Source organism: Bradysia coprophila, unplaced genomic scaffold (assembly GCF_014529535.1).
Source record: "Bradysia coprophila strain Holo2 unplaced genomic scaffold, BU_Bcop_v1 contig_70, whole genome shotgun sequence".
NCBI classification, from domain to species: domain Eukaryota; kingdom Metazoa; phylum Arthropoda; class Insecta; order Diptera; family Sciaridae; genus Bradysia; species Bradysia coprophila.
The window spans coordinates 5,352,075-5,368,315 of NW_023503941.1; the positions used below are offsets into that span (position 1 = coordinate 5,352,075).

Below are 16,241 nucleotides of genomic sequence, written 5' to 3' on the forward strand. Positions count from 1 at the left end.
CGAAAACTGCGCTCGCACTTTTGCTAAAATTTATATTAATTCAATCTTAACACTTTTTCATCGGCAAATCAATAAATTTTATTGAAGTTCTTTATTATTTCGTTCATAAGACAAAAATATGACAGCTACATTTCTATTATAATGATTGTGTAGTAGATCAGAGTTGCCGTGCATCATATAAAATGTGCGCGAAATTATGAATTTGAAAAATTTGTTTGTTCGCAAAATTTTTGGATCATTTTGGAATTTCAGGTTTCAGGTTTCAATGTGGAGTTTTTTTTAGGGTTAGAATGTCCAACAAAATGGTGGAAAGCAGCCATCTTGGAAATGCTTTGAATTTTTTGTATTTATTGTATTTAGGCCTATATGGCACATACACAGTTGCAGTAAATTGATAATCATAGAGTTTCGTTGACGGATAACTTTTTCCGGCATTTCAAGAAAATAGTGGCCATCTTGAAATTTCGTATTTTTTTTAGATATTTTCGGCTATAGAGAGTTGGGAAAAGTATCGCTTGTACAGTTTCGTTGACGGAAGACTTTTTTCGATATTTCAAGATCATGGCGGCCATCTTGAAATTTCGTATTTTTGAGATATTTCCGGCTGTACGGCATGTAGAGAGTTGGGAAAAGTATCGCTTGTACAGTTTCGTTGACGGAAAACTTTTTTCGATATTTCAAGAAAATGGCGGCCATCTTGAAATTTCGTATTTTTGAGATATTTCCGGCTATACGGCATGTAGAGAGTTGGGATAAAGTATCTACAGTTTCGTTGACGGTAAACTTTTATCGACATTTCAAGAATACGGCAGTTATCTTGAAATTTCATATTTTTGAAATGTTTTCTGCGATACTGCATGTTCAACTTAAGAAAACACAATTTTAGATCATTTATCAGAGTTTTAATGTCCATCGACGCACCCAGTGCATTAAGTGATTTCCAGTGTTTGATAACTTGGCGCAAAATATCATAAGTGGAAACAACTTAATTGACTGGGAACATCGATGACTGTTAAAATTCGAAAATGTCTCAAAATGTTCCGAACCAAAAAAAAGCCCACTGTAATTGTACGGTATGTAGACTTGGGATAAATTGTCACTTGTAGAGCTTGCTTAACTCTATGTATTACCGAAAACTTCCAAAACAACTGATATCCCACAAAAACCTCAAAGAGGAAAAGGTGACGATAGTGTAGTAAAAATTAAACTTCCAAAACATTTGATATCCGTTTTGGTGACGCATTCTGCGCCTCAACGTAATCAATTTTCACCAAGAAAATTTTACCAAGAAAATATGTCAACGAGAAGTTTACCGATGAGATTTTACAACGAAAGTTTTACAAAAAAAATGCGTCACAAGTGGCAGATGCTGAGGAAACCCCTCATACGACAATAATCATCTGCCACTTTGTGACGCATTTTTTTTTGTAAAACTTTCGTTGTAAAATCTCATCGGTAAACTTCTCGTTGACATATTTTCTTGGTAAAATTTTCTTGGTGAAAATTGATTACGTTGAGGCGCAGAATGCGTCACCAAAACCGATATCAAATGTTTTGGAAGTTTAATATTTACTACACTATCGTCACCTTTTCCTCTTTGAGATTTTTGTGGGATATAATAAGCCCTAATTTGGCCGTTAAATCGTGAATTTTGCTTTGTGTTTGAGTGATTTGTTTCCGTACAGAACTAATTCTGTTCTTGTCTTTTTTAAGAGAAAAATTTAATTAATTTGATAATACAGTAGGCAAAGTATCTAAATTAATAATTTTCCATTAATTCGTCACGACTTTTAATTCATAATTCAATCCTGAAAATTCGTCAATCTAAAAATACACTGCTCGTACGCATTCACATCCGCAATCAACAAACGTCAAACGGTTTTCATTGTCTCATTAGATTTTTTTGTGAAAATGTTTTTTACTATGCTGGTGCATGTAATAAGGCTATTACATGTATAGGCAATAACCTTTACATCACTCGCATAGTAAAACGTCGTACTACACACGGAAAATAAAGTGATATCTCGTATCACGATGAGTAAAAGTACCTCGGGCTGCCGCCCTCGGATACTTTTTCTCATCTGGATACGAGATATCACTTTACTTCCCTTGCATAGTAATGTACTATTGCCTACCAATGAAACAATTTCGGAAATATTGAGAGCTCTGGTTTAATAGGTAGGCAAAAAACATTTTCACAAAAAAAATCTAATGAGACAATGAAAACCGTTTGACGTTTGTTGATTGCGGATGTGAATGCGTACGAGCAGTGTATTTTTAGATTGACGAATTTTCAGGATTGAATTATGAATTAAAAGTTGTGACGAATTAATGGAAAATTATTAATTTAGATACTTTGTCTACTGTGTTATCAAATTAATTAAATTTTTCTCTTAAAAAAGACAAGAACAGAATGAGTTCTTTACGGAAACAAATCACTCAAACACAAAGTAAAATTCACGATTTAACGGCCAAATTAGGGCTTATTATATACGAACACATCTGAAACCTATAAAATTTAGAAGACTTTGAAACAATTTTAACACAAAACTAGAAGCTGTTTCAGTCCTTGTTACACCAAAGCGAAAGAAAATGTTAAAATTGAAAAGCACTCGACAAAACCAACAAATCAACAAGAACTCAATCAGATGTCAATTGCGTAGCAGTCGCTGTTTCTCCAAGCACTCGCGTTCCACGCATTTCACTTGACATTTGGTATCTGTGTTAAATAAATTAACTACGATCATGACCAATTTTGCATGTTACAAATAGTACTGCCGTAAGGCCTAAGACTACCATGCTGGTTTTCTTTCAGCGCTGCGGGCTACCAACTCTAACCAAGAACTCATAGGGGAAAAGGGCGATGACCAAGAACTTACCACGGCTAATCTTGAACACCGCATAAGCTGGTAACTGATTGTTCTCGAATCGAGTCTTGACTGAGATCAGCGGCCTAGTCCCCTAGTTGAAATTGCCTCAAAAAATGCTTTTTCATCAAATTTTCATTCCAAAATCACATTCATCGAAACACTACCGATACATGTTTGGTATTATTGAAAAGCTAAGACCAGTATCAGTTATGGAAAACAGTTTTTTTTGTGTTTCTGTTGCTTTTCGTATGCACGGGAGCCGTTAGAAGTTCGCCGAAATTATCCATTTGTTGCCCATACTTTCAACGGCTCAACTAAGTGTGGATGAATTTTAAACCCAACAAGACCCAATCTGCACCGACAGAACATGCAATTATCTTTCCAATTGTTTTGGGTTTTATTTGCCGTTTCTTCGGAATTGTATTTTGGTTTTCTTGGTTTTATGCGGTATCGGATGAATGTACATTTTTAGCCCCGTACGAAGTACTGGGGGCTTATACGATTAATATGCCGTTTGTAACATGTTGAATTGGAAGCAGACGGTAAGGGCAAAGCATTTGTCTATGTTCATAGATAACGATCCGATTCGTATCAAAAGCCTTTACTGTGAAACTCTCAACTGAAAAGCTATTCGCGCTTTAAAATCATTTGCATTATCCACTCTTTGACTTGTTATCATATACAAAAAAATTGCCGGAGGCAATATAGACAGCCCCATACGAAGTCAACTTTCATAAATTCCTATTTAAACAGCTATATACCGCTATATTTACCTATATTTTCCCATAAATAAACATTTCACAGATGATTATGCTATTATATAGCTCTATATGCCTGTATATAGCTCAATATAGGTGAATGTAGATATATATAGATGTCCATATATGGAATGCCTGAAACACCCCACACACATAACAAATTATTTCCATGTTAACAGAAACTCTCTAAGCATCATTTTTCCCACTTTATATCACTTTTAATAAAATCCAATATGGCCGCCGGCAGCCATTTTGTTAGGAAACCGAAAATTTTACAGACGCTTTACATTCGTTAATATCTTTTAAACAAAAAAATTCATAAAATTCGGTCGAAATTCGGTTTACTCGAGATATTGACAAAATACTCCACGTTCACTGTACGGCCGAGTAGAATGATAAGGGCTCACTCCAAGAGACCTAGCTCACGCTCCGGAGAACATAATTTCAAAAACTTTTTTTCCCTGATTGGTACGGTCAATAACTATCTAATAAAGCTAAAACAGACGAAATATGTTCAAATGTGGCCGACCTACAAGCAAAAACTGCTTGCCGCCCTGTGCCTGTTTCACACCAAGGGGTCTAACTCACGAGTCGGTCATCCGATTTCCATAAACTTTTTTTTTGTCGGTCGGTATTGTAAATATCTTTCATTCGATGTATCAAGTGTAACGTTTGAATGTCCGGAGATATCTTCCAAAAACCGTGAAGCACTTATTGGGCCACAGCTCGGGAGGGGTCGATCCAAAATCACTCATCTTCGAACTTAGCCTGTCTTTTGACATTACCAAACAAGAAAAAAAAAGAATTTTCAAAATCGGATGCGTTTTACTCAAGTTATCGTGCAGACAGACGGACAGACGGACATTTTTAGCACCGTACGAAGTACTGGGGGCTTATAAGATTAATATGCCGTTTGTAACATGTTGAATTGGAAGCAGACGGTAAGGGCAAAGCATTTGTCTATGTTCATAGATAACGAATCCGCAATAAAAACAAGGCATCAGAACAGTCGGAGCGTCTGCTGCGACTTAGCCCCGTACGACCCGTAATCCTATTTCGTCCGTAACCATAATACGTCCGTAGCCGTAATACGCCCGGAACCCTAATACGTCTACAACCCTCTAATGCGTCTGTTAACAAAATGCAAGTCAAGTTGGGCATGGTCAAATTTACTGAAAGTGTTCATTTTTAAAATTGCGCATAGCGCAATTACGAAAGCCCTCTCAAATAAAACCAACAATTTACGATATTATTTTAGAAACCCAAAATTTTTTGCCAACTTTCTATTGGGTATTCAATTATCTCTCAAATGAAACAAAAACTAGCAAAATCGAATGAGATTTACTCGATTTATGTGCAAAAAACACTTTGGGCCGTAGCGGCCTTAGTCCAAGGGCCCAAATTTGAAACTTTTTTTGCCATCATTCTATTCGGCATTCAATTATCTCTCAAATGAAACAAAAACTAACAAAATCGGATGAGATTTACTCGATTTATGTGCAAAAAACACTTAGGACCGAGTAGCGGCCTTAGTCCAAGGGCCCAAATTTGAAACTTTTTTCGACACGTTCTTTTCGGTATTCAATTACCTTCCATAAAAAACTAAATCTAGCAAAATCGGATGAGATTTACTCGATTTGTGTGCTAAAAACACTTAGGGCCTTAGGGCCACTTAGCGCTTTGCGCAATTTTAAAAATGAACACTTTCAGTAAATTTGACCATGCCCAACTTGACTTGCATTTTGGTAACAGACGCATTAGAGCGTTGTAGTCGTATTAGGGTTCCGGTCGTATTTCGGCTACGGACGTATTATGGTTACGGACGAAATAGGATTACGGATCGTACGGGGCTAAGTCGCAGCAAACGCTCCGACTGTTCTGATGCCTTGTTTCTTTTGCTTTTGGAGCTCAGGCTCAATTCTTTTGTTTGCTTTGCTGCATTTTTAGCCCCGTACGGAGTACTGGGGGCTTATAAGATTAATATGCCGTTTGTAACATGTTGAATTAGAAGCAGACGGTAAGGGCAAAGCATTTGTCTATGTTCATAGATAACGAATCCGCGAAAAAAAATGTCCGTCCGTCTGTCCGTCCGTCTGTGACCCCTATAACTTGAGTAAATCACAACCTTTTTTGAAAATTCTTTTTTTTTCCTCGTTTGGTAATGTCAACAGAAAGGCTAAGTTCGAAGATGATATCTCCGGAAATTTAAACGCGTTAAATGCGTTAAATGAAAGGTATTAACAATGCCGATCGACAAAAAAAAGTTCGTGGAAATTGGATGACTCGTGAGTTAGAGCCCATTATGTGAACCAGGTACAAGGCGGGAAGCAGTTTTTGCTTGTAGGTCGGCCAAATTTGTACGGATTTTTTTGCTTAATTAGATAGGTATTGAACGTACCAATCAGGGAAAAAAAAGTTTATGAAATTTGGTTTACCGGAGCGTGAGCTAGGTCCCTTGGAGTGAGCTCATATCCGGCTGCTCGGTAGTACAGTGAACGTGGTGTATTTTGACAATATCTCGAGTAGATTTTGACCGAATTTCATGATTTTGTTTTTTGTTTGAAAGGTATTAACGAATGTAAGGCGTCAGTACTATTTCCGGTTTTCTAACAAAATGGCCTCCGGCGGCCATATTGGATTTTATTAAAAACTATATAAATCGGTAAAAATGAAGTGAAATTCATCCGTTTTCGCCAATTTTTGTAAAATCTGAGATGTACTTGCACACTAAATAGCGTGTTGTGGAAAAATTTCTAGAATTAGGTCCTTGGACTGAGGCCGCTAAGTGGTTCTTGCACATAAGTCGAATAAATCGCATTTGATTTTGCTAGTTTTTGTTTTATTTGAGAGGTAATTGAATACCGAATAGAAAGTTGGCAAACAATTTTGGGTTCTTAACATATTGTTGGTTTTATTTCAGAGGTACTTCGTACGGGCTTTCGTAATTGCGCTATGCGCAATTTAAAAAATGAACACTTTCAGTAAATTTGACCATGCCCAACTTCGGATAGGTGGGCAATAATGTCAAGGACGCAAGCGGGTTACGGAAGCATAAGAGGGTTGAAGACGTATTAGGGTTACAGGTGTATTAGGGCTACGAACGTATTATGGTTACGGACGTAATAGGTTTACGGGATTGTACGGGGCTCAGTCGCAGCAAACGCTCCGACTGTTCTAATGCCTTGTTTTTGATGATTTCTTAGCAGCTTTCCGCGATTTCCCCAAAATTTTCCATCAGCAGATGGCAATGTCTCAATGGAAACTATCCTACACATGTTCATGGAAAGTGTTGCTGCTGTCTTGTATAAGAGGCAAGCGGAAGCAACTGAAGATGGTCAGTCCACTCTGACCTGTGACCGCGGCTAGTTCTTTTTTGCACTTTACGTGCGGGAAAGGGACTATAGCTCTATATGTCGTTCCAAAGGATGATTCTCCGAAGGATGTTTCCTTGAAGTTGAATAAATGTGACGCCAATCCAATTACAAGAACAAAAATAAAACAGAAAAATTTGTCGTAGACTGCGGAACCATTTTCGAAGTTCTCCAATTCAGATCCTCACTCACGGTTCCAAATTACCATCAAAAAATCATAATTGAAATACAATTTCTATCAGACAAAAACATGACTTAAAATACCGTCTTTAACTGAATCCGGTTCTGCATAACCAGTAAATTCGTATTAGAAACGAATGATAAGGATATTTTTCTCTAACATTGTTTTATTTTCAATTCGGCACTAGTGGAGGGGTATGTCGTCAAATAAATGTCTTTGGTGGCTTAAGAATATTTTTGTGTCAAACGCTGATGACATGACAGTCCATGCAATTTTTAATTAAGAGTCAATTCGACAACTCGTCAGACAAATTTTGAAACATGCTCACTCCGATATTTATGAGTTATAGCTCGTTCAATTCTAGCGAAAAATAAATACATTTTAATTTAATACGCTTTGTGATATCAGGAGGTGGTCAAAACACTTTTCTAGAAATAATTTCAGCGAGAAGCAACCCTAAAAGTTGGAACTTTGTATGAATGTTGGCGCAACCGACATTTTGAGACCACCCCGCGTCCGCACTCACCACCCATGACCAGCCATGACCAGCACTGATGGGGACCATCACTAGTGACAAAAAGTAATTCCTTTATGTCACTAATGTAGATAGTTGCTAATATTACGACTGGGACGTCGTTTCGACGGATAGAGGGAATATGTCGAATGACAGCTGGGTTTTTTGAGAGAGAATATAATACATTTTCTCTCAACCAAATTCAAAATCATTTGACATATTTCCTTTATCCGTCGAAACGACCCAGTCGTCATATTAGCATCTCTCTGCACTAATGACAAAAAATAAAGCCTCCAGTGGTATGTACAGTGAAAAAAGACCCTTCATACCTCACCCAAATTATGAAAAGTTCACTTTTCGCAGTCAAGTTGCAGAAATCTTGTTTTTTGATTACTTGACCAAACATTACCCTACTATAGTGTAAAAGAAGCGTGACAAACTGATTATTTCCATATCTCTAAATTTATCAGTTGGCTTTATGATTTTTCGACTGTCGAAGTGTTTCTTGTTTAGTTTACTTTGTTTATAGAGAAAGTTCTCGACAATTTATAAATAATAATAATAATTCATAGATTTAAGGTTCTTTAGTGCTACTATACTGAAGTAAAAATATACGTGGTATGGGTTGACAAAATTCATTAAATTAATCAAATTAGACAGTTACAGCCTTTAACATTTAAAAAAAATGTCTCTCTATAATGACATTCTCTGAAAAAATTGAGAGTGAGTCATTTTAAATATTAAAGACTGTATGTCATTCTCATGGAATTTCTAATCCTTACACTCTTTAATCGGTTTGGAAGTCATGACAGGTGACGATAACGCCTCGATCTTCCCCTCGTTGTCGATAGAGGTGAGTGGGCAGTGGGCATACCTAATTTTTGTGTCCGTCCTGCCGGCAGCCCAATAATTTTTAAAAAAGCATGCCCACGGCGCAGCCCATGCACATCAGAAATTTTCGAGAAAATCTGAATACTGCGAATCTGAGGCGAAACCGAGGTTGACAGCACATCATATGTGCAAAATTCCAGTAAATACATAAGTTGGGAACACGATTTTATGTGCGGTAGCAGTTTCGAAATTTCTTGAATGAATATTATATCGTACAGAAAATCTAGACTGCACTAAAGACATCAGTTTGTGGGCTCACACATTTTTGCAAAGTGCCCATGCTGCACCCTATGCCCACGAGATCCTAAAAGTGTCAATACCCATCCTGTGATCATGCACAAGGGCGTGGACAGCACACTTTTATAAGTAACCCACTCACCTCTTGTTGTCCCATAGGCAGACCCTATGATTCTTTGAGCACTAGAAAACTTTCCAAAAAACAAGCCGTCAAGACATTATTGCCCACCTAGCCCAAGTGCAACGAGTGTGCAATGAAAGTATTCATATTCATCTTAAAAATTGCACATAGCGCAATTATGAAAGGACGTACGAAGTACCTCTCAAATAGAACACAAATTTACGAAGTAATTTTAGGAACTCAAATTTGAAACATTTTTTATCACCATGTCCGCATGCCTAATTTATGGAATGCCTGAAACACCCCACACACATAACCAATTACTTCTATGTCAACAGAAACTCTCTAAGTACCATTTTTCCCACTTTATATCACTTTTAATAAAATCCAATATGGCCGCCGGCAGCCATTTTGTTAGGAAACCGGAAAAAGTAGTAACGCTTTGCATTCGTCAATACCCTTCAAACAAAAAAAGTCATGAAATTCGGTCAAAATTTACTCGAGATATTGACAAAATACACCACGTTCACTGTACTGCCGAGTAGCCGGATATGAGCTCCAAGGGACCTAGCTCATGGTCTAAAGCTTTTTATAAGCAAAAACGACGAAAGTGTGGGTTTTTTGTGAATAATTTGTCATTTCGTAGCTGAACATTTAAAGCTGTGTACGTCTTTGACGGTTGTTTTTAGGTATTTTCGTATGAAGCCTTGTATTGACTGTAAACCGAGGGGGAAACAACAACGGAAAATCCTGTCACACTATCAGACATGAGCGCCGTCTCAAAATCCTCGGCGGCGGCCAAAATATCGGCTAAGCCGTGGCTCGACGGCAGCGCTCATGCCTGCACACTATTCGCTCATATTATCCATTCATTCGCTCATATTTTCCCATCATTCGCTCATATTTTCCCGTCATTCGCTCCATACATTCGCTTACCTTCATTCGACCATATTTTCCCTTCATTCATTCCCTCATATTTTCCTGCACTCGTTCGTATTTACTGTTCATTCGACTATATTTTTCCTTCATTCGCTCATAATTTGCGCTCGTCCGTTCCAATCATTTGCTCAAATGGCGAATGCAGTCTGTCCCAACATTCGCTCTCGTTGTTTCTCCCTCGCTGTAAACAGATAACGGAAAATTTCTAAGTGTAGACCAGGCGTCCCACTTGTCCGAAATGTCCGAAATTTTACACATTTGTCCGAAATTGTCCGAAATGTACGAAATTTTCTTTAAGATCTTACCGAATTTAAATATTTAAACTTATAAAAGACTCTACAAAAAAAAATCGCCTGCGGCGCGCTTTATACATTTCTCAATTATAATTTCCGTGTACCAATTCTTTGTCTTAAAATTTATATCAACATAGATGAGGAAGTAAATTAATTGTACGTACATATGTACAACCCTTTGAATTATTTGAATTAAGATTTGTCCATCAGTCAACAACACTCATTCGCTAATTAAATAAGTGTTTTACTAAAAACGATTTTAATTTGATTAAATCGTTACTGAATTTGTTAAGGGCAGATTCCGCCAATAACGGTCTGTTGAGTTACAATTTTTAAGACTGAAAACTCTAGTTTCAAGAAAAAATCGTAGTTTCAGGCATTAGAATGATCCTTCCTCTATTGCCTCAAAGTGTTAAAAATTTGATCTGAGGTAACTGGTCAGTGGTCATACAAAACTATTGCAATTGGCGGAGGTCTGCATTTTCAAACCCATATTCTACGGCGATCTCCGCTATCAAAATTTTTTTTCCGCCAACAACGGATTTGTTCCATAGTTTTTCACGCTCTATCGTCTCCAGCAAGTTTTTTTTCGTTCACCGTAGAAACTCAGGCTGATAGACGATTTTACACATTTTAAAATTTACCATCAGCGAACCGGCGAGCCGCCCTTAACTTAAACTACTTTCATTTCACTCGTCACAATCCGAGCCTTCACATAGATATTTTAATAATCGATGAGATAGACACGCTCTCCTGGTTTCTTCAGGATAACTTTAACTTCTGAAGGCAGTCAAATTCAAAAAACTCTGCATCCCATATTGACAAATTTTTAAAGATTTTTTATTCAGTAACGGAACTATCGATATTGTCGAATTTTTTAAGTTACTTGGAACGAAATAGAAAATTTGCCTGCCTGTGGCGTATCGAGCTTCGAAAAGTAAAAATACGACTGATGTTTTGAAGGTCGACGTATTAGGCATCTAGCATAAATTTGAAGTGCGAACAATAGTACATTACTAAACCAGTGTATAGTATGGCGTTTTACTTTACGAGCGAGGGAAAGGGTTTTCACTAGTGAGAGAAAGGCTACATTCCCTCACTAGTAAAGTAAAATACATTTCTAAGCATTAGTACAAAATTTTTGGATTGAAATCGTCTGCGGTAAAAAAGTATGTTGCATGGAAGTTCAACTAGTTTTATTTGAAGAAAGCCGTTCTAAAACTGTTTCTTTCTTTTTAAAATATTTTCAGCCAGGTTTCAGTTAACCCTCAAATTTAACAATACTTTTAGTAAAACATTTTTCAAGTCCTATATACCAGTTAATGATCAATTCATGTCACGTCAAAATATACTCCAAACAAATTTTTGAGTTTAGAATTTGTCACCAAATTCTGCTGATATAAAACGTTGAAATTTGGTGAGGGAATGATTTTAAATGTCTCACAGACTATTCCTATTGCGATTCTTTAGTGAAAACTGGAAAACATTTGTCCGAAATTTTTTCTGGAAATGTCCGAAATTTTATACAAATTGTCCGAAATGTCCGAATTTCGGACAGGGTAAAATTTAGTGGGAGGCCTGGTGTAGACAAGTCTGCTGATCTCTTTGACACCACCTCCCATTGAGATTATTGGGCATATTTTTGTGAATTGGAACTTTAGAGCTTCGCTTCGCTATCAAAATTTTTTCTCCGCCAATAACGGATTTGTTCCACAGTTTTTCCGGCTCTTTCCATCCCCGAAAGTTTTGGTTGTCCTCCCACATAACTTGGCGGTTCGCTGATGGTAAATTTTCAGAATCTGTAAAATCGTCTATCAGCGGACGTCTGAGTTTCTATAGTGAACGAATAAAACTTGCTGGAGACGATAGAGCGTGAAAAACTATGGAACAAATCCGTTATTGGCGGAGAAAAAATTTTGTTAGCGGAGATCGCCATAGAATGGGTATGAAAATGCAGACCTCCGCCAATTGCAATAGTTTTGTATGACCAGTTACCTCAGATCAAATTTTTAACACTTTGAGGCATGAAGGATCAGTCTAATGCCTGAAACTACGATTTTTTGTTGAAACAACAGTTTTCAGTCTTAAAAATTGTAACGCAACAGACCGTTATTGGCGGAATCTGCCCTTAAATTAGTTTTAGTCTCTATATACAGATCTAATATTTTGAATATTTCTTTCTATAATTTCAGTGAACGCATCACATACGAACCTTACAGCCCTGTGAACACTGACATTAAAAATCAATTATTTAACCCACCACCATCGTTAGAATGAATTCGCACGACTTATTCAACAAAATGTTATTTCTCTTCATTGGTTTCATCTCCCATCTTATTTCCATCGCAGCATACCTGATTTCTGTTGTGTTTCGGTTGTTAGTACATTTTCTATTGGATGAGAATCAATACCGATTGATGGAACCAGGAATTGCGACGATCATGGCTGGAGAAACAAAAGGACCAGTGAATGTTCTGTACGTCTTAAAATGCACAGGGACGCCAAATTTTGAAAAGATTGTTGAAAAACTGCATAAAGCTGTAAAATACGAAACGAAAGTAATGTCCGGTGGTGAGATTGAAACTTCGTACAGACCGTTTAGGAAGCTCGGCTACGTCATTGTTGAAAAGTTCGGGGTGTTCTGTTGGAAAGTCGATCATAATTTTCGTGCAGAAAAGCATGTGGTGATGGATAATGTGCAGAAAAATTTTGACGTGGCGATTCAGGAGAGATGTGAGAAGTTGTTAAACACTTTTCATGCAAATCACCAGCCACAATGGGAAATGCATATTATGCATCGGAATGAGTCAAACGAATATGCTGTCATTTGGAGTGTTCATCATTCTTATGGAGATGCAACTATTTTCACACAAGTAATCCGGTACGCTTTGGCAGATGAGCCGTTTTCAATAAAGATAAACCCATTAGAGTGGAACAGAAAAAATCAGAATTTCTGCAGCAAAATTATGAATAAGATTGAAACACTTCTACTTTGTACCATTGGTTCTGGAGGGTTTGCTGCCGTTTACGCTCAGTGTTTGCGGCAATCACATTTGGGAGAGGTATAGTACGAACGATACTGTACAGGCTGACAATTTAGTTTCCAATTTTCTAGAATGCCCTAACCGAAAGCCGAGGAAAGAATCACTGCCGTACTGTGAAATTGAATTTAGCTGATTTGAAGACCACACAACGAAAATTAAGTAAAGAGTCTCCCATACGTTTAGTATCGCTTCTGTACGCATACGTATCACCAGCATTTGAGCGAGCTATCAGTTCATCGAAATTGAAAAAACCATCAAAAATATTGGCAAGTACAGTTGAAGCTAACTATCCGTATAACAGTTTGGAACTTTGTGTCAACGTATACACGCTATGGTTCGACTTACCGTTGAATATCAAACCTCTTCAGGAGCGACTTCGGGTCATTGATACACGTATAAGAAATGTTATGGATCACCTAGGAACGAGTTTTTTCAAAATTGGAACTGATCTGTTAGGATCCGTCATTTCTCCAGTAGCACGATTGCTTGAAAAGTCGGGATCACTAACTCAAACCACATACATTTCGAATATCGTTGGTCCTTACAATTATTTTACTATTTTCGGAGGTGATTCAGTCACCTCCATGTATGTGTACAGCCCGATTTCTATAGAAGAAGTTGTCACTATCGTTGCATATACTTATGGTAGCGAAATAACATTAGCAATGGTGACGCCAGATAGAGTAATAAGAAAATTGCCAGGATTTTTGGACGATTTCGTCGCTGGGATCAAGGATGAGATGGGTAAGTATATTGAGTTAAGCAAAACAAGGTGATCCGCACATAATTCATCAACATTAACTATACTATGTGTAACATCCAAAAGTGGTCACGATCGTAGTTAAATTATTGGCATCTATTTTTTTGTCAGCAAATTTATTCTTTTAGTAGCAAAATTATTTATTTCATCAGCAAATTTATTCTTTTTAGCAGCAAATTTAATCTTTTTTATCAGCAAATTTAGTGTTTTGTATCAGCAAAATTAGTCTTATTTTCAGCAAACTTATTAGTACTCGAACAGCATATTTATTGCTTTCTGAGCAGCAATATTACTGACTTTAAGCAGCAAAAATAATTCTTTTGCAGCAAATTCCTGGCAGCAAATTTATTGTTTTGTAATATGCACTTTTAATGCCTTCGAACAGCAAAATTAATACCTCGAAGTTATTGCTTTTTGTCAGCAAATTTATTAGTGTCTCAATTGCAAATTTATTTTTTTATAAGTATCAATCAGCATATGTCCCGCAGTAGGACATATAAAATTATATCACTAACACCACTAACACGAAAACGTCAACTCAACAAGCGACGAAAAGTAGAATTTTCCGTTGCCTTTATTGCGAAAAACGTTGTACACAACTCGGTGATAGATCTTTTAGGCACACGATGTGTATTGTCACGCTCGACCTGCGGTATCGAGTGACAATCTACACACCTAGTGCCTAAAAAAGCATTTATCCCTCGATTTGAATGGGGCTTCGTAATTTCGCTATGCGTAATTTCTAGGATGCACACCTTTCATAATAATTTCACTTTAACTAAGTTTACGGATGGCTCGGCGTGTTAAAACGCTCTTTATGGGCAATGAATTACACAGACTAATTATTAGACGATGCGAGAGAAAAAAAATTAACTCCTAAGTTACCGACACCTTTCCGGCGCCCGGCTCGCATTGCGGCCCTCCGCTTCGCTCCGGGGCAATGGGCCGGATCGCTCGGCGTGTTAAAACGCTTTTTAAGTGCAATGAAAATTGGTATCCATTTCGTATAAAGAAATGAATTGTCCGTGTAGTGTCAATAACTATTTACGTTGACGTAAGACGTGAAATAGTAATTTCTGCAGCTAGTTGCGAAAAGTGGTAGTTTGTGTCACTAGATGTAATGTTATCAAACGTGCGAAGCGAGCGAAGCATGTGACAAAAACTACCACTTTCACAACGTGTTGCATACAACGTTTTCTGCAACCAGCTGCGAAAAATGAACTTTTGAAAATTGTTACACTGCGATTATATATCTCAATAGCCGAATGGTTAGAGGTGTTGCTCGATAAGCATTGGGTTTTGGTGTCCATTTCACCACTAGTGACGAAAAGCATATATGAAAATCCATTTCACCAAAAATAGATAAAAAATAGCTAAAATAAACAATTAATTTTGCTTATGACAAGAAATAAATCTGCTGACAAAAGTAGAATAAATTTGCTGTTGCAAATCAATAGAATTGCTGTTAAAAAATTGCTAAAATAAACAATTAATTTTGCTGATGACGAATAAATAAATTTGTTGACAAAAGTATTAACTTTGCTGATAGAAATAAATAAATTTGCTGCTAAAAAATAGCTAAAAAAATATTTAATTTTGCAGATTGCAAAAAAATAAATGAATAAGACTAAATTTGCTGCTTCAAAAAAATAAATTTGCAGACGAAGAATTAAATTTGGTCACAATAGCAATAAATTTGCTGAACTAAAAGAATAAATTTCCTGATAAAAAAAATAATTTTGCTGACAAAAAAAGAATAATTTTGCTGACAAAAAAAGATTTCCCTTAAATTATTTAACTCACTTCCCACATATCATGTGGAATGTGTTGTATCGGCTGCGACGCAGCGGCTGCGATATTGACGTTTGTTCATTTTTTGTTTATTCTTTGGTCTTCTGCAGAGTGCTTTTTGATTTTTTATTTTAATTCGCTTTAGTGTAATGAAAAATAAAATATTTTCGACTTTCAGTAATTTTTTTGAAAGTAATTCAAATGCTTGTGATTTCGGCTGTGTTGTCGTAAAATAGATTATTTTGTTTTAGCCGGAAAATAATAAAATTAGCTTTTTGTTTAAGTGCCGAGTTAAGTGCAAAACATCCTTGGATCTTACATTCCTGAAAGAAAGTGTTTATTTATTTGATCATGCATACACTGTAGTATCTAAATAAAGTGTCGTTCGCTAATTTGTCACAGCTTTTAATTCATAAAAATTTGTCTGAATATTTGTGAACCTTGATATGAACATGAACGTTCGTAAACACT

General features: G+C 36.7%; 1 protein-coding gene across 1 annotated transcript; it reads left to right on the top strand.

The window, feature by feature from the left end:
- Positions 1 to 12,615: 12,615 nt before the first annotated feature.
- LOC119083872 lies at positions 12,616 to 14,290 on the top strand. Its single transcript, XM_037193681.1, has 2 exons — positions 12,616 to 13,237; positions 13,291 to 14,290. The coding sequence occupies exons 1-2, from the start codon at positions 12,617 to 12,619 to the stop codon at positions 13,993 to 13,995; spliced, it is 1,326 nt and encodes a 441-aa protein (XP_037049576.1). The 5' UTR covers position 12,616; the 3' UTR covers positions 13,996 to 14,290.
- The last annotated feature ends 1,951 nt before the right edge of the window (positions 14,291 to 16,241 follow it).